We start from the raw sequence: 19,541 nt of genomic DNA, 5'->3' as shown, positions 1-19,541 counted from the left end.
AAAACAATACATGGAGTTATTTGAGGCAGAGGGGAGGGTTGGTTTGGGTCATCTCACCAGGCCAATAACATACTATTGATGGATGAAACAGAACTAAAAATCAAACCAAACATGCTCCCAAAGAAATTCCAAATGCACCTGGCGAGAGGGCTAGCGATAAAGAGGTGGTTCAGCAATTCCACTGAATGACTTGAGTCCTGAAGATAGGAACAACACTCATATCTCGAAGCCAACGAGATGCCCCATTTTTGAATCTCCATGTCAATTGGGACAACTCTGTTTATCAGACGCCATATGAAGAGAGATATTCAGGGAGGTAGGCTGGCGTGCCAAATGCAGATGGTCCAAGCTTTACGAGGATTTCTCCTCCTACACAAATCCCAAGCAGAGCTAACAGAGAATGAATCAGATGAGATTAGCGGCCAGAACCTACAGTTCGGCGCATCAGAGAGACAGAACCCGGCCTGAAATATGAAATCAATAATGTGTTGTGGAAGGAAACCAAACACGGGAGAGGGAGGGAGAGGGCCCGACTGACCCAGAACCTGATTAACTTGGATCGAGAGGAGATTGGCCGGAACTGGGGAGGACACATATTGTAACAAGCTGCCCATACCTATCCAATTAGCGGTCCAAAAATTGCAGTTACCTCGCCCGATCATCCATTGAGCTTGCCTATTCACAGAGGGGATGAGATCATTAACCTTCTTCCACGTTAGGGACGCGGCGATTGCAGGGCTGCCAACATTGTGTTGATAGCGGGCTGGTGAATACTTTGAAGACATGAAATTCTTCTCGGGACTAGTCTCAGAGTCAGATGAGAGCACCCAGCTAAGCTTCATCCGGAGGGCAAACATGAAGTCTTACAAGAATCTGATGCCCAAGCCACCTTCAGATTTAGGGAAGCCGACAGACATCCACTTCACCCAGTGAAGCTTTCTTTTCCCTTCTGACCAACTCTAAAGGAAATTTGCATAATGAAGCTCGATAGCTGAAATGACTTTGATAGGGATATGGGTGGCAGCCAAAGAGTGCACAGGAATGCTACCAAGAACATGCTTTTGGAGGACAAGTCTGCCCACCCGCGACAAGAAACGGGTCCGCCAGCTGTTAATTATAGCTGCAATCTTGTTGATGAGAGGTTGCAAGGAGGATGAAAGAATCCTGCTCAAGGAGATAGGGACACCCAGATACACCAGAGAGGAATGAGTGGCAGGAATGCCCAATGATCTCTCAATAATTCTAATTTTGCTAGGGAGAATCTTATTGGAGTAGATAAGGGCACTCTTAGTTCGGTTGATCTTTTGACTGGACGCTTGTTGATATATATCTAGGAACACAGATAGCGTACAGAGAGATTTTCGACCCCCATTAGTGAAAAGGAGAGTTGTTCGCGTACAAAAGATGGGATACTGTGATGCAACCTCTCTTGAGCTTGTAGGGGGTACATTCATCCGAAAGAACCAAACGGCTAATCCCTCTACTAAGCACCTCCGCTGCAAGGATGAAGAGGCTTGGAGACAGGGGGTCCCCCTGATGAATGCCTCGTGAAGATTTGAAAAGCCCGACGCTTCACCATTGATAATCACCGAGAAACGTAGATTGCTCCAGCATTTTTCCGCCATAAGAACCCAAGGCAAAGCAAAACCAAACCAAACTTAAATTCCTGCTTGACTCCCCTAAAAAAAATAAATGCATGACCATGACCAAAAGCAAGAAGCCTAAACATGAGAAGTAAATGGATATTCATTTCTAATGCTTATCCTGAAAGTACTGTTAGGATCAATGAAATGCAGACAAGTGAAAGTTATATATATTTCACAGCTATGTAATAATGTATACTGTGCAAGTATATCTACATGCCAATTTATCAACGTTTACAATCCCACAACAAAACAATGGTTGACAATAACATTTGTGACTTAGTTCAAATGATGTTGTTAAGGTTAAAGGTTATTTATTGACACAAGTAGTAGACAAACATATATCTCAATAGCTAAAGGATACAACAGAAAATTTTTTATTGAGATAAAGATTGTTTAGGTGGAATAACAGATGGCTGAAGATTCAAGCAACATTAGGCTCAGAAATCGGAGTACGAATCTCCATCAGAAACTTGACCGATAATATTAATTTGTAATCAGTTCACTCACATTGGTGTGGTACATGCAGGTGGTATGGATAGATGATTGAGGAATGAGTATGGGTAAACCTAAGTAATCGACTCTGATGCAAGTTGTACATCTCGTTTGAAAAAAAAAAAAAATCTCTCTTTTGAAGATGTTCTTTTTATCGCCATTAGTTCCAAGTAATGTTTTAGTTACTTTTTTTTTTTTTTGGAAAAAGGGCCTTAGCCCCAAATTCATTAATCTGAAAATTTACAATCATTTAGGAGGCCCCAACAAAAAAGGAGGCGGCCGCACCTATCATATACCTCAAGCTACACCTGGACCAAAGAAAAGAGCAAAAAACCTGCACAAAGGGCTAGACGAAAGGGTGGAAGACAAAAACCTAAAGACCAAAATCTGACCATCATAAACCTCTGATGGAACCAATCCCTAAATTGTGTAGGACTAATGACCCTCTAATTGACCTTAGGAGATGCTAGTGAAAGAGGAAAGTTCTGTCGGGGGATCGGTTGCTAGCTAACCTTGCTAGTGCACCAGCCACAAGTAATGTTTTAGTTAAAATTGGAATATCTACTCTTTGTAGGTTTGCCTAAATAGAAAAGGCTTGTTGGGGGCCATTGCACAAAACCTTAGGATCTAGCCTTCTAAAACACCAAAATTATGAGATAATAAAGCAATGAAATAAATCAAAGTACAAACCACACGACACAAGAGATTTTTATGTGGAAAACCCTCAAAGAGGTAAAAACCACAGGAACTCGTCCAAATCAACAATCCACTATGAAGTAGAACGTTACAACCAATCACAAGCACACACTATTTAGATCAAACCTTCTTCACTCATGCAGGAGTGGATAAATAATAAGAGAATAAAAAAAAATGGAGAGATCTCACCAATCACGAGGACGTAGAAACGCTGAGACGTTGACTGCAAAGTAAATCACCTCTACGACCAGAATCTCCCTTCCACAAGCTTCCTCTCTCTGTCTCTCTCTCTCTCTCTCTCACCTTGGCTGTTAAAAACTCTTAACACAATAGCTTTAGAAAGCCTTCTCAATGCCCTAGAAAAGCCCTAAGGACCCCTATTTGTATTTAGGCAACTTGCTTCCGTACTTCTTTGACAATCGCCTCAAATTTACGCAGTCCGCACAAGATCCAGACATGAATCTGCATAACCTCATTTGGTCAAGCAGAGTCCTCGACCGGTCGAGCGGACCTTTGACCGGTCAAGCAGACTCCTTGACTGGTCGAGAAGCAAGGAAGAATTAATTCAATTGATCGCTGGACTTTGAGTCGAGCCAGGACTCTACTGGTCGAGTGCCACCCTCGACCGGTCGAGCCGCCCACTCGACCGATGGAGCAGCACGGTAAAACACATCTGATTTACTCCATGCTGCCCAATCTCTCCTCTGAACTGAGGAAAACCCCATCAAGGCTAGCCAAATTATATATTTGAAGAAAATGAAAACAAAATTTTAAGGTAAGCCAAGCTTTAGTTTCTTTCATTCTTGTGAGTTTGAGGTTTAATGGGAAGCTAAGATTAATAGGATGAAGAAGTCATTAAAAAGTATCATTAAAGAGAATCAAGAATTAATGTTTTCTAGTGATATGTTACATGTGGAATGATAGTTGTGCGTGATTTTCTGCGGGAACACAGACAAGATCTAGACCAGTCATCGGATGGGCTATGACAGAAAATCACACAAACTAGACATTCCTCACCATTTGATCAAGACGGCCTAAAAAATGCATTGTGGCCATTTCTTAGCTCAATTTGGGAACTCGGTGTTCTGCATTTTACACTTTTTAGATAGTATTCCATAATGGTATAGTGACAATGTTTTCTATATTTTGTATTTATATCAGATGGGCAATGGTCCATATAGTACATATTATCAGAGATATAAATAGGAAGGTCTGTGGCGGGAACTTAATCTTGAAGCTTGACATGGAAAAGGTGTATGATAAGGTGGACTGGAGCTTCCCGAAGCTGGTCCTTCTTAAATTTGGTTTCATTCCTAATTGGGTTAAGTTGGTTGAAGTCTACTAAATCAACAATTGGTTCTTGGTTCTTGTTAATGGAGAGAGTTGCGGTTTCTTCAAATCCTCTAGAGGCTTGAGACAAGGCGACCCCATATCTCCCAGTTTATTCATCCTTACGGCTGAGGTTTTTAGCAGGGGCTTCTCAAGGTTGGTTCATAATGGGATGTGTAAGCCATTTAAGTTGAAGCTCGGCTACCATCTAATCTCCCATCTCCTGTATGCCAACAACACAGTCTTTTTCTTTCTTTTTTTAAAAATTTTTTTAACAGAGACAAATTTCATTGAAGGTATGAATAGAGAAGAACAGATCAGTATTTCAAGTGGGCACTCTCGCAAATCGTTGGATGTAGTCCGAGAATTCCTTTCTAAATACCAGCAGGCATCGGGTCAAAGAGTTAACATGAGAAAAAGCTCTTTCCTCTGTTCTTCCAAGCTCCCCGTTAGTTGAATCAGGAGCATCGAGAGGCTCTACCTGGGAGTCCCTATTGTTCAAGGAAGGATTAAGAGTAGCATCTTCAGCCCTTTGATTGATAAGATAGCTACCAGGATTCAAGGTTGGAATGGCAGGCACCTCTCCCAGGCAAGGAGATTGACGCTAATCTCTTCGATTCTCTATAGCATCATAATCTACATAATGGCGGCCACTGTTCTTCCTGCTAAAGTTCTGCACTCCATGGAGAAATCCTTTGCTAACTTCTTCTATGGGTGGCGAGAAGGCAAAAGGAACTTTCACTGAAAGAGGTGGAGCTCCATATCCACCCCTAAGGAAGAGGGAGGTCTTTGGATCAGAAAATTAAAAGATGTTCTCCGTGTTCTACATCTTAAATTGGCATGGGGTGTGAGATTTGAGTCGGAGGACAGCCTTTGGGTGAAATTCATGGCCTCCAAATATTTGCAACTCGCTGCTTCCTCTAGCGCTAGCAAATCGGCCTGTTACTCCTCTCCAATTTGGAAAATTCTGCTAGATCTTTTCCCCATCTAGATAGGTATGTCCAATGGGATGTGGGTCATGGGAGTTGCAGCATGTGGCGCAACAACTAGACTGGGCTAGGCCCTTTAGATTCCTTTCCTTCCCTCGATATCCCTACGGATATGAGGGAGCTCTGCGTTATTGATTTTATTAGTGACAACAGTCTAAAACAAGATGCTCCATTTAATCTTCCTGACTGGATCAAGGCTCATATTCTACATGGGCGTTTCTGCACCTCAGACTCTGACGTATCTAACCCTTAGACCCTGCCGGCCTCTTTACTGTTAAATTGGCTTGGGGCATGGTTAGGGAAGTTGGGCTGAAGAAGTATTGGGCTAAATGGGTATGGCATCCGTTAGTTCCTCCCAAGATTTCCATGTTCTTATGGAGATTAATTCAGGGCTCAATTCTAGTTGACAACACGATCCAAAGAAAAGGGATTCAGTTGGCCTTAAAATGTGAATGCTGCAGTGTTAGCCGTAACTCGATCCCTCTCCATGAAACTTAGTTGCACCTATTCTTGGAAGGGTTCCTGGCAGTTAACGTGTGGAAGCTTCTAGCCGACTCGATCGGGATCCAACAGGACCACCACTCCTGCATCCAGGAGCACCTCATTGGTGGTGGCAGCATCCTTTCCCTCACAAATATATCTCTATTATCCTCCATCTAGCCCCTACCTTCTTGCTTTGTGAGATCTAGAAAGCTAGGAACAAGGCTAGATTTAATGGCCGAAACTTCTCGGTTCAAGGAGTCTTCAGGAAAGCTAAGTGGTGGATAGAATCCTTGTCCTTCATCATTGGTCTGCTCAGCGATCTCATACTATCCATGCCTATTATTCGTCCTTTGCTCAAGCCTGTCCGCTCCGCCTAACCCCGATTTTTTATGTTGTTAGATGGACCAGGCCCACAATGGGCTGGTTTAAGCTAAATGTTGATGGATCTGCACTTTCTAATCTTGGGCCAACGGGTGGCGAAGGTATCTGCAGAGATAGTATGGGCCTCCTCATCTTCGCTTTTGCCAATGGTTATAGTTCCACCTCCAACAACAAGGCTTTTGCTATGGGACCTACATGATGGCATGGAGCTTTGTGTCAACCGTGGGATGGTCAGAGTCCTCATAGAATCTGAATCTAAATGGATTGTGGATTGCATTAATGGTGTGTCCTCCAGTGCCTGGAAATGAAAGTATTGGCTTTCTAGGCTCCATAGGCTGACTCTTAGGGGCTCCTTCCGTTTCTCTCTCATCTCTAGATAAGCTAACAGGCTGGCTAATGGTTTGGCCAAGTTGGGCAATGACCCAAGATAGCAGGTCTTTCCAGGAGGTCTTCACTCTCTCCTATCTGGTCCGGGTCATTTTCTTGTGGATAAAGCTGGGTTGGGAACTGTTAGAAAAATTATTTGATCGCCTTTGTATAGGATATGATAGGTGGGCCAACTCCTTTTATACCGGGTCCCTACCTAAAAATCCATATCTGTAAATTTGTCTTTTTAATGAAATGGTTCTCCTTTTAAATAAAAATAAAATATAAAATATATAGTACATATTTCATATCTAATATGTTGTTTTGTTTTTAAACGCCGACGGATAGAAGCCATTGGTGTTGGACTTATGCTGATAGCTATAACCATCGGCAACGGCTGTTGGAATTTATGGCTCTAGTCATCGGCATTACCAACAGGTATAATCATCAGATATATCCGTTAGAATTTTTAATGGTTAAAGCTGTCAGCTATAACCCGTCAGTGAGCAATGCAAACACTCTTCCTCAATAGTCCTTCCGACAGCTAAAGGCCGTCAGGGAAAGCTAATGCAGACATTTTTTTTAACTGTCGTTGTTGCTATGTTTTTTGGTAGTGTTGATTTGTCACTTTGCCACAATATGACGGAACGTTCACCATCTCTGACTTTTCTTTTAACAGGTAGACATGATAGTATCATGAGTAATCATCAATAAAGATGAAGTACTTTATCAAGTAATACAATGTGAAAATTGTACATAAATATAAGCATTTATTTATTTAAGGAGTTCTTTATTACATTTTTTTAAGAAAGGTAGGCGCACACCACCTATAATTTTATTGACTCGACAAAGAAACTGTACATGGATTCAAGGGGGCTCCACAAATAGAAATCAAGCCTTTCCTATTGTATACACAACATATGATAATAAAAAAAATGATAATCTAAAAAAATAAAAATGAACATGGCGATCTAAGACATGAAGTAGCCTTGGAGAACAGAAATATAGCTGGACAGAACAACAAATCAAACCATCACTTATAATCCACACTTCAAAAAGCTACCAAGATTCTAATCAACAACACTTGACAAAAATCAAACAGCTTCGCTTGATACAGCTGCCACACCCTTCCACTATCAACATAACCTAAACCTAAAGACTAGCCTCGCCGTAAAAATCTACTTGTGTTATCATTTTTATTAGTTTTAAGTTACAAGTGTCTTTCCTACAATGTATACAATACCGAAATCTGTCAAGTCCAAGAACGGCTAACACCCCTTTGCTCAGTAACCTCATAATTCGATCATTAGAAATGATCACATAAACATGGTAAAATGATTCTAGAAAATAACTAAAGAAGAAGAAGAGGTTTGTCCTCACAAAGTGCTTATTTATCGATAATATTTGGATTTTTAAAACATTTATTAACTATGTAGTTCCCAATATTTTTATTTATTTAGGATTAGAGGCTAACATTAAGAAGACATAAAATAAGCATGGTGATCATGAAGCATCACTGACTATTCAAACTTACCTATTTATACTGAACAAAACAAATGCTCTACAGTACAGCAACATAAGAAACCAAACCATCACCATGTAGGCTATAACAAATACAACTCCCACTCTATTTAGAAAAGGTTGAACTCTTTATTATTACAATAGGAAATTTGAAATAGAACTAAAGCCATACTACAAGAGTACCCAACAGTACAATCTTCATGTAAAAAGCCTAATTCAACCAGTGTCTTATGACCAAAATACAGGTTTAGCCACACTACAAGGCATTAATATCCTATGGTATGATCTTAACTGAAATTTCAAAGGGACTTGACGACCAAGGATCAAGCTTCTGTTTCTGAATGGTTTGATGTCTATATAACGTGGCAACATAGAGTGAAATCTTTTGCACCAATCTTCCCGACCCAATCGGGTCATTTTTCTTAGGGTAGATATTTTGCTACCATGATCTGGGAAACATCCAGCAATTGAGGGCTTGATACTTGCATTGTCCTTCATTGATCCATGGTGATCTTGGACAGTTTCTTGCTGGAGTGAGTATTGAACTTGCACTGTTAAAGGGTTGTAAATTGCTTTGTTGATGTCATCATGCTTCTCAGTTGGAGAGTCGTACCCATTGCTGGAGTTGAAGAACATCTGAAATACTTTTAAGCAAAACAAATGGAGTCGTTTGCATGCTTTGGGCATGTAGTTGAACTCATCCATTAGAACAAGTTCAAGCAACTCTTTCTTCTTCACATCGAGTATCTTTCTTATACTAGATATTGAGTATTCAATATTGGCTTCTGGGTTCTCCTTCATGTATAGAAGTACAATATTCATCTTCCCATCCGCTTCTTCCTTCTGAAAGTGAGCTTGGAAATGAGATTTTTATGGTGAATGATAGAAAGACAATTTAGTTGAAATTTTAAGTAATCTAGTCTCTCAAATCAGTTACCACTTTTATATCACATCTGCCAATTGTGGCACACACGCCTTTTACTTGTTATTAGTTTGATGAAAATGCTTGTTTACCTGGTAGCTTTGCATGTCATTCAGTAGTCGTGTTATAACCATGAGAAGCTTTGTAATAATTTGAGTGTCGGATTGCCTGATCAGGCATTTTGATAACCTTGGGCTCATCAAATAAATTGCGGGAAGAAGAATAGTATGTGCAGCAACGGAGATCATGCCGGTCTGGATATATTCATCTATGGACGGTGCAATTCGCATTCTGCTCCATTTGGCTTCCTTCAGCCATGACACAAATGTTTCGTGCCACTTCCACATATTTAAAAAAAAATAACAATAATAAAAATTTAAAAAAAAAAAAAGGAAGGAAAGAAACAACCATTAGCTTTGTTGTTGAAACTTTTAAAAAGCAATCTTAAGCCCACATGTATTCAAGTCATCCAATCCAGATGCTACCACATATGCCAGCATGGTGAATATGCACATTATCCAAGCCATCCATCAAAAGGGTGCCTATTGGAATATTTCCCATACCAAGAATCAGGTTCGTCCACTAGTCATGTGAGTCAAAATTAACTGAACAAATGTACGGTTGTCAAAAACTCAACAAGAGTTTTCTAACCCGTAAACATATTTCCAATGTCCCCGCTCACTTACACAATGAACCACCTTTATCTTTGTTGGGCAGTAGCATCTAAATAGTGAGGTCCACCTGATGGACGGCTTGGATATTTCACATGCCGAGCCCATTGTAAATGAGAGAGAAACGCCGAGCACATTGTATGGGGAGAACGAAAAGCCAATTCACTGATTCCCAATGTTGCACTAATCATGAAGTTGCCCTGCCCACTCACTAGTTAAGCCACTAGAAGAAAGAGAGATGGCGTAAATCTTTATTTACTGTAAACATGTTGCCCATCTGATGAAATTAGCTTAACTTCCAGGCCAGGGAAAATTCATGGTGGGCCCCAAGTTGTTGAACGGTCTTGATCACAAACAAGTATCATGCCTCGGCCCTTCTGCTAGGAACTGCCTGTTCAGTCTTTTTTCCAAGCAAACCACCTTAGCATTTTTCAATGACAGAACAATATGAAAATGATGGAAGTTACAAAAATTACCACGCCTCGAAGATTATCTGCAACATCACGCCCTTGTTTGTGCAATGATTTTGCAGCAATATCATTGATGAAATTGTCAAGTGCATCGAAGATGACCTTGTTGTAGCCACTCAGTCCCTCCGCATCCCATCTTGTGCCATTAAACAATCATCGATTTTAAGAAAAAAGACATAAAAATCATATACAAATTAACATGCAGTTTAAATAAGCCCACATAGGATGGCCGATGGTACCTCTCGACTGCTTCAGTGAGTTGATTTAACTCGTCCATCGAACCTTCCATATCAAAGAAATCATCAATCACTGTAACAAGGATTGCACTCTTAGCAACCGCCATCCGTAGATCAGAAAGTGAAGGACTGTATGCAAGAGTTGCAATGGCAAAGTAACAGTAAGTGGTCTTCTCTCGACCAAATCCTATGTCACGAAGACCTGACTCCTTAGACCACCTATGTTCATGAATAAGGATACAATGTATCAGGACCACTTTATGAAAATACAATTAATTAGTTCTACCATACCCTGTAAAAAATGGTATGAGACACCTTACTTACAATACCCACAATGTTTGATTTGAGAAGTGAAATGGGTGCATTCAAATCAACTAAGGAATTACATGTAGCAGTTTACACGTACAATAGACAGGTAAAAGGCTGGATGGTTGTTACTGTTACTGTGTTTGTAGGAAAAATAAAAAATAAAATCAAGTGCATTGTTTTCATTATATTATAGTGCAATCAGTTGCTGTGAGATCTGCCATGATCACTCATGCCAATTCCAATTGTCCCTACTCATGTGCTCCACCTAAGTTATGGATTGGCCTGATTTTTAGGTTCATGGAAAATGAGGGATGACATGTAAGATGATAAAAGTGGATGTTATTAACACATCATAGTCGGGTTCCATAGCAGCTAATTGCATTATAAATAGTAAAAACGTTTGCACTGGATCTAATAATGGAGAAGATCAAATGGATTTACTAGAAAAAAGATTTAGCACCTTGTCAACTCCTCCAGTTCATTCTTGAAAGTCGATTGACGTAGTGCATAGTTGTCCTTTGCTAGTTGTAGCAGCATAGTGTCGTTTAGGAAAGATAACCTGCTGTTAAGGTCTGTCATTTGATCTTGAAGAACAGGAATGTGCAATTACCATGAATTGATGACATTTAAACGCCCATACCTATAATAGGAGGCCTTTCCCATCCATAGATAGTTTGTTTTGGTTCTTTCAATGGTCACTCTGTGTTCCAGATGATCCAATCGAGCAAGCCATGGAAGCATTAATTCATGTTCAATCTATGCCATCACACACATTGAAATAATCCATAATTATTAGTTTCAATAGTTGCATAATTCTACTGCAATTATCCAAGTATCATGTTATATAGTAAAAGCTTCAGTTCTCATTTTGTGTAAACAAGAGCCTCATGACTCAGAATGTTATGATACATTGGTTACACCAAAATAATCAATTATTTTCACTTCTTCTCATGGATGGAATCGATTCTATTTAGTACCTGTTTGGTAAGCAAATTGTGAAAGAATTACTTGTTTTTGGAGCATGGCTAGAATTTGTTTCTTATCTTGAGAAATGGTTAGGATATATTTTTCTCAATAATTGATTTTTTTATTTGAAAAATAAGTATTAGTAAAAAAAAAAAAAAAAGGAAGAAAAAAAAAGACCCTACCAGCTTCCATCTTGGTTAACAACTGTTGAGCCCACAAGATGGATACTCTAAATCTATGAATAGAACTTTGTTTGTGAGAAAAAAAAAAAAAAAAACACGAAAAGAAAAGGAACTTTGTTGGTTAAGATTTAAACCATCTATTATGTTAGCCACTAATTGAATGGCAACAAAATCCAAATTAACTAATTATTGAGAAGTCCCATGTGATTTCCTCCACCTATGGAGGAACTTAAAGCCCTTCCTTATCAAGGAGCACCACAACGAGTGTATCACTCTGATCACCAACTCCTTATGAATACATCATGTCCCACTGGAATTGGATAGAGAAAAGACCTTCAATGTTTGGAGACAAATACGAGAGAGAAACAGAAGGGAGCAGAGAAAATAGGAGGTTCCTCTTTCTCTTTCCCTCTCCCATCATCACGCATGCATACATGTGTGGTCCACCCTTGGCTCTCACATGACCATGTCCCCAGCCCTATAGCTGAGCATGAAGAAGCTCTTTCCTTCATCTTTATTGTATGGATAATTCAGTACGATGGATGATGGGCGTCAGCTTTCATCACTGATCAAAGGATACAATGTAAGATTTCCAGTTTTAGTTGTTTTTGTTTTTAAAATTAAATGTATCTACATGAAAATCCTTTATGACACATTAAAATCTATAAATTTGTTTTTGGCAAAACTTTGCACTTCCGCGCACATCTTTTGAACAACATTATAAACAAAGGTGGGGCAACCATGGCTTTAATACTTTTTCTTAGGTGGGTTAATGCGTTTAAATGATGAGGCCCATCAAAATTATGCATTTTGGGGTATTGGTTGACACAAGCCCAGCCCATTGAAAAGGGGTAATTACCTCTTTGTGAAAATTGGACATAGCAACACTATTCTTTGCATTTCTCATGGCCATTTCCTTCTCCAGTAACTTTCTTGAGAATGCTCTAGCATCCTCAAGTTCATTTTCACCAATAAACATGAGGTCTGTCGCTCTGTGAACATTTAACATTGCAGTTGAGAAATATTCGCAGTTTTCTTCAATTTGTTTTTTAATATCCTCATGTTGCAAGAACCAACAAAACCTCCCTGCAAACAAAAATTCAAGCATGGTCAGGAAGATCATGGAATGAAGATTGATACTCTGGCAAAGGATGATGGTTCACACGCACCCACTGAACCAATGACCCTAATTGGTAGACCATCAGTGAAGAGTTAAGGCATGTTAGAGATTATACTTATGTTGGTATCTATTTTCATGATCCATTGGGACTTTTTTTTTCCCTTGTATTGGGTTATCTTGATAAAATATGGTAATACGGGAAGATAAGGTGTCCCAATGGAGGAGTAAAAATCGATATCAATGTAAATGTATTCTCTAACAAGACGGTAAGAAACCAATGGTTTGAACTTACACAGACAAAATTTCATTATCAGTTGTCCTATAAATCTTATTTCGGGACTCTGATACATTTGCAATTGCTCAATGATTGCATATGAACATCCGGCAACTGCAACGGGAAACTGAACCATGAGGCCACAGGAGAGAGAAGAAAAGGCTTACTTGGAGATACACGGTAGCCATTCATTCGCAAAATTCGGAATGATAACGAATCCTTGATCATCTGTTGTGGGGTTATGGACTCTAACATTGCTTCTGATTCTTGCTTTCTCCAATTCCTACACATTTATTTGAAAAATTGTGGCATGCATTTCCCAAAGTTAGTCCAATTTAAAACTTTCTTACCCATTCCATGGAATAAAATATTATGGCATTCGCGGTAACAAATTTTCATCCAGATCTGATGGCACATGGCAGGCCGAATAGTATTGGCAAGCGAGAGTTTACATGGAAAGAGAGAGGAGGCCCTACTATACTTTATTTGTCCTCTTTTCCACATTGTGGCCACATGCTCGTCCACTCATATGTTTCCAACTCTTTTGTGATCAGTGTTTCAAATATTCAATCAGACCCAAAATTGTTTTTGTGGGCTGTTCAATCAAACCCATTTGAACTATCACTTCACAAAAGGTTGCCAAGTGAAAATAAAAAAGGAACAAAATAACATTATTTGTGATGCATGGGTTAAAATTCAATGTATGGACGAGGAAATGGGCAATTCACGGATTAATCTAAAATTTGATGAATTTACCCATGATAGTTTTCAGCCGATCCCATTTAAAACAGGTGCAAATTGTCCCATGCATGGAGGACTCTTTAAAAAAAAGAAAAAAAGAAAAAAATAAAAATAAAATCTGATTACACCACCATGGAAGTAATGGGTGTGGCGGTGAATCCGAAGCTGCAGAAGAATTTAGTTACCAAACATGAGTCCAATAAGGTCAAATTGAATGTGGATGGGTTATCAAGAGGTGACCTAGGAGAGGGTGGTAGGGTAGGCGTTGGGAGAGACTTTCAAGGAAAGATTATCTTTGCATCTCACAAAAGGTATGGATACGCTTCCAACGCAGTTGCGGAATCTCAAGCCATATTAGATGGGTTGCATACATTCAATAAAAAGGGGCTTAAATGATGTTTATGTTGAGAGCGCTTCGAAAATTCTTGGGGGGTGTTTGTGCAAAAGTAAGGCATCTTCCTGAAGGTAATGCAGTCCAAACTTTCTGGTATTTACTGCAAGCGTTAAACTATGGCAGATAGCCTTCTTCTTTTTCTTTTTCTTTTTGTTTTTCTTTTTTATCGCTCTCTTGATTTCTTTCTTTCTTTTTTTCTTTTTTCTTTTTTCTTTTCCTTTTTCTTTTTCTTTTTCTTTGTATTTATTTATTTATTTTTTTGGTTTTTTTCGTGAGAAGAGTGTGCATAGTTTTCGGTTGGTGGTGGGGTTTAATATCTTGAGGGGATGAGGATTCGCACTTCCCTAGCTTGTGTGCTCGCGCTTTTCAGTTAAAAATAAAAGCACTTTCACTAATGTCTTATGTTACTTGTATTACCTATAGATGCCATACAAAACCCCTTCAATTTCCTCTGGAAAGTACTCTGCCAAACCCAGTCTCTCCAATCGATCGATCATGCAAAGCTTTACAAGTTCTTCGTCGATAGGATACACCGGTGGAACTGTACCAAAATTCAAAGGTTAGAAGTCTAGAGCGTGATTTAAGAATGAGGGAAACAACACTCCCAAGTAAGAAAATGAAAAAGGAAACCGTGTAACTGAGGCGAGTGTTATATTTTTCCTCACCTCCGTGCTTGCATCTTTGGACCACAGATTCCAAGTACACCATACAATCTTTATTTCTTGTAGCCATGAAAGCCTGAGCAGTGGCAGAAGGTGACTGAAACAAGGAACCATCTTCGCTCAGATGCTTAAGTATATGCTCGCAACTTAAATAATTATCCGGCAATGCTTCCATATATGATAAGAGTGGGGGATAATAAGCTCCATCTAAATATTTTTCCCTGCATTATTACATGTCTGTTAGCATACTCATAAACACATTACAAAGGTGGCTGCTTGGGCAGAGCGACGATCAGCCCGTTCATTTACTAGGGTTCAAAGTCTGGCACAGGCGTGATATTTAAGCCTCGGTTCGACCCATATCAATCATAAATGGGCCTGGTATGTGGCCGAGCCCCAGCATGAGCCTCAAATCAAGACATCCACACAAGACCAGAATTTCGGCATCTAAAGCTTGGACCATGCCCTATGGGACCAGAGATTTGGGCCAGACTGACTAAGATCTACAGACATGGATATCTAAAGTAGAAGTTGGACTGCGGCAAGAAGCAATACATTTCAAGTATCCTCCATCTCTCCCCGAAGATTTTGTCCACTAATTCCACCAAGCCATCGGGAAACACATCCAAGGCTGCAGCTTGCGCAAGCTCAATCATGGCGGGGAAAGCAATGGCAAACCAACGAGGACAAGGACCATCTTCCTCTTTAAGTAGCCTCTCTGTATTTGCATGAATAAATTGCAATCCTGAAATTTTCAAAGAAGATGAGCTTATCAAGTTACAAAGGTTATACATGGTTAAACAATACAAAGTTATATATCTTTAAAAGAAGAGAGAGAGAGAGAGAGAGAGAGAGAGAGAGAGAGAGAGAGAGAGAGAGAGAGAGAGAGAGAGAGAGAGAGAGACGGTGAGCACAAAATACAAACTACAAAACAGATCCACATGATACACTATCACAGCTACGTACAAATCAAAATTAAACCACAATGCCAACACAAGCCAGTCCAATTAGGACAGCAAGCAGCACTTCCTTGAGCCATGAGACACCCACGATGAACCTAAGACATCACTAGCATCTCTGATTTTATTCCCGGGCCAAAAATGCAGCTGAGCGATCCTGAACTGGGTCACCAGCTCGATGTTTGGATTGGAAATCAATCGTCTCTACAGAGAGAGGCAGCAGAAGATGGGAGCCGTCTGCTGCCGCTGCCAAGAATTCCGAAAAGGCCATCAACCTCAGTTAAATTGGTTTCGATCGCAGCCAAAGATGGGAGAACGAGCACACTTTTACGCCAGGCTGCGGCCTCCCAATGATCTCAATTGGTTTTAGAGAGAAATGGGATGGGATGATGGGTAGTTGGAGGATCAAAATAAAAGGATAGTATTAAGAAGAAAAACTTTAATATTCTCTTTTGTGTGATTGATGATCAGGTGAAACTGTCCATTGCATGGTAGGAGGACACCTCAGCCTGTGACTTTATTGAAACAAAGTAACTTTTCTGGACACTGCCTGTGACCTTATTGAAATAAAAAAATTAAAAAAAAAATTTGTTTAAAAAAATAAAAATAAAAATAAAAATAAATAAATAAAATAAAAAAGCTTTAGATACGAAAATAGCTTTGCAGAGGCTAACGTAAATCTCAGCCTTTTTGAAAAGTAGATGAACAAAAACCACCTAAAACATTAAACTGCGCAAAGAAATCCATACAGAAACCACAACACCGACCTAAATGGCCCCAAAACCAACACCAGCAGCCCACCAGCGGAAACTAATAATGTGGACAGCACACTCAAAACCAACCTCTAGAAACTTTTGAATAAGCTGCTTGTGCTAATGTCACCGCAGCTCACAGCATAGCCGACCCAAAACTATGCTTATTTGATTATCTGACTATTGGATATGTAGAGATTTATTGTGCTGTTAAAAATGAAAAATAAAAAAAATAATAATAAAAAAAAAATCAATGATATATATCTATTTAAACAAATCTGCGAAAATTGAAGGTTAGGATTGTTCAACCAACCTAATTTTTGGGACTCTGACTCAGCGAGGATGGGCTCAACATTTCAGTCCCCATGCATACAATTTCTGATAGACTGTTTATCAAGCATCCTTGGTAATGACCCTTCCTGGGCACAAAGCTCAGATCTAGTCAATGCTCTGTGGGGCCCACCACGATGCGTGTGTTATATCCACGCCACCCATCCATTTTCTAGCTCATTTTAGGGTATGAGCCCAAAAATGCCCAAAAATGAAGTAGATCCAAATCTCAAGGCAGACCACATTACAAGCAATAGTAGTGATTGAATGCCCATCATTGAAAACTTCATAAGGTTAGTGTAATGTTTATTTTCCATCCAACCTGTTGATTAGGGGCTGGAATGGCGAGTGTTCAATCATCACTATTTATTATGGTGTGGTTCACCTGATATTTGGATCTACGTCATTTTTGGGCTCACTCTCTAAAGTTAGCTTGAAAATGAATGAAGTGTGTGGATAAAGCACATGCATCATGGTGGCCCCCACGGAATACTGACTAGCATGCAATACTCGAGGGGTCACTACAGAATCCCAGTCCTGATGCCTGCATGCGAGATTGTAGCTGCTCATCAAGGAATGCTGAAAGGTTTGATGTAATGTCAAAGTATCAGGCCAATATGATAATTAGCTGGGTCACACAACAAAAGAACAGTAAAGAGAACATTTATCATTGTTCAAAACTCTATGGGGAAATGAAACCTCAGCTACTTCATATTAGCCTGATTTTTGATAGATGAAACCTATGAAATGGAGTAGTCTGATGAGCGGCTCAGATCTCAAAACCAATTTCTTCGTTTCTAAACACAAGGCCAGTACGTAACTTTTGCTTTCCCAAGTTACAAACCCTACTGACGCAAACCTGTATTTCAGTCCTTGCAAGACATTTTGTGTGGGTATAAGAGAAAGTTCGTATCAAAACTATAAATATATAATACCTATCTCTATGTTGGTGGACCCCACATTCCATCTCCTAAGTGCAACCATACAAGCCATGGTCGCAGGCAGACACTCTATGGTGGGGACATTGTACTGGTCTGGCTCTCCCCAAAACCCTTCCTCCTTCTGATTACTGAGTATCCAGTCCAAACATTTCTGGAACATTGGACGGTTGGGATGTTGAGGGTGTGGGATCATGGCCATCCATGCTGTGTCATAAGCTGAAGGCAATACAAAGGAGTAAATATCAACGAATGACAAACGCTCTTTCTTGATTTCCTTAACAAGAGCAGCAATGGATTCCATATAAAATAATAATAATAGTATTCTCCTGCAACACAAAAGAGCTGGTACTGCTCAGCAAATGAAGCAATGTTCCTTATTTGTAGTCTTTGGTTTTCGAATAATCAACGCGATGGTAGGCGCCGACACCCAGTGTAAGCAATTTTCACACGTGAAGTTACGCCTACCTACGTAACATGTCTACCGTTCCCATTTTCATTTATATTGGATGTGACTCGCATGGACCCTTTGTTTACAGCCTATAACCTTTGATGTGACCCAAATCAAAGACACCAAAGATACTGTGTTCTATCACAGAAATCGAAGGAATGTTCCTTGCATGTTGCCTTTTGGATTGTGAATAATCAATGGTAGGCGCTGAAATCTAATCTAAAAATTAAAAGAAGGTGACTTTTAGCCATGAAGCGTGGGTTTGATGAAAGATACAAATCATGGTCGCTCCGTGCATGAACCTACGTACGATTGGTGTGGCCCACCTCATGAGTTGCCGATCTAGCCGAATTTTAGAACAAGTGTTTGGGGGGTTGCAACATAGTCGCCGAAGTAGTTGGGAGTTGCAATAACTCTGTATTACACATCCCATGCACACCCCATGCTAAGCATAGCAAATAACGTAAGGCATGACATTCTCGTGTGCCTCATATGTGCTAATGTGTCATATGTATCATCATTCATGTTCCCTTGTGCCTTGTGTATGCAAGAAATCTCACGAGAAGCATTGTACCATGTGTTAATTGGACAGATGCCACTGACTACTAAGAAAAGTTTTAATTTTATTAAATAATAAATTTGAAAATAGTTTCTAAATTTTTATGAAAATGTTTTTTCTTAAACAAATCAAGAAAATGATATTTCTATTCTCATAGTTTTTATTTTTCTGAAAATAAAGTTTCTCAAGAAATACTATTTTCTTTTGGACGCGAAGTACCAACTTCTTCTCCCAAAAAGAGCCATTGACTTATGACATGCACACGGGGCCATGGGTGTTGTGATATGGACTGGCTATCAGGTGGGCCTCACTGTACACGATACACTTGTAACAGACAAAATGCGAAACACAACGTAAGAACCTATTTAATTGAAGTTTTGGTTAGACAGTCGCCCACGTTCTAGTTGCGGCTCAAACAACTTTTTCTTTTTTACTGCATCAATCCCCTCGATACAAGCATTAAAACAGGCATGCAATCAACAACGTTTCTTAATTGGGGCCCACATTTAGATAGGATTACATCTAAGATGATAGTCATTAATCACACGTAAAGAGGCCCAATTCCAAGGTTATCCTTCTGTCTACGTTTCCCAGACGATCAGAAGGTTGAGATCGATGTAGGTCATTGAACATCGACGGTAATACCAGCTTGTTTGTTGCCTTAGAGATGACCCTCGGTAGAAGGAAAACAACCTTCAAAAG

General features: G+C 39.7%; 1 protein-coding gene and 1 long non-coding RNA gene across 5 annotated transcripts; both read right to left on the bottom strand.

Moving 5' to 3' along the window:
- Positions 1-7,982: 7,982 nt before the first annotated feature.
- LOC131221957 ((E,E)-geranyllinalool synthase-like) lies at positions 7,983-16,189 on the bottom strand. Of its 4 annotated transcripts, none has more exons than XM_058217256.1 (12): positions 15,817-16,189; positions 15,406-15,595; positions 14,854-15,071; positions 14,606-14,729; positions 13,221-13,336; positions 12,519-12,745; positions 11,152-11,267; positions 10,972-11,073; positions 10,206-10,421; positions 9,973-10,102; positions 8,918-9,163; positions 7,983-8,746 (listed from the first exon to the last, which is right to left on the bottom strand). In XM_058217256.1, the coding sequence occupies exons 2-12, from the start codon at positions 15,504-15,506 to the stop codon at positions 8,132-8,134; spliced, it is 2,211 nt and encodes a 736-aa protein (XP_058073239.1). In that variant the 5' UTR covers positions 15,507-15,595; positions 15,817-16,189; the 3' UTR covers positions 7,983-8,131. The 4 variants fall into 4 exon arrangements, with proteins under 4 accessions (XP_058073239.1, XP_058073240.1, XP_058073237.1 ...); XM_058217257.1 differs by having other exon boundaries at positions 15,908-16,189; XM_058217254.1 differs by lacking the exon at positions 15,817-16,189 and having other exon boundaries at positions 15,406-15,735.
- On the bottom strand, positions 11,659-12,512 carry LOC131221958 (uncharacterized). Its single transcript, XR_009159689.1, has 2 exons — positions 11,933-12,512; positions 11,659-11,896 (listed from the first exon to the last, which is right to left on the bottom strand). It is a non-coding gene; the product is annotated as an uncharacterized LOC131221958 (long non-coding RNA).
- Positions 16,190-19,541: the final 3,352 nt, after the last annotated feature.

The sequence above is a fragment of the Magnolia sinica genome, chromosome 12 (assembly GCF_029962835.1).
Source record: "Magnolia sinica isolate HGM2019 chromosome 12, MsV1, whole genome shotgun sequence".
In the NCBI taxonomy this organism is placed as follows: domain Eukaryota; kingdom Viridiplantae; phylum Streptophyta; class Magnoliopsida; order Magnoliales; family Magnoliaceae; genus Magnolia; species Magnolia sinica.
Note: the sequence above shows the minus strand (reverse complement) of the source record. Positions and strands in the feature narration are given on the sequence as shown.

Excerpts from the sequence above, each read along its gene's own strand:
- LOC131221957 (XM_058217254.1), bottom strand. The coding sequence starts at position 15,644 with ATGTATAACCTTTGTAACTTGATAAGCTCATCTTCTTTGAAAATTTCA. Across the intron at positions 11,268-12,518 it reads TGTCCAATTTTCACAAAGAG|ATTGAACATGAATTAATGCT; the intron begins GTAATTACCCCT and ends GTGATGGCATAG. Across the intron at positions 10,422-10,971 it reads GAACTGGAGGAGTTGACAAG|GTGGTCTAAGGAGTCAGGTC; the intron begins GTGCTAAATCTT and ends TCATGAACATAG.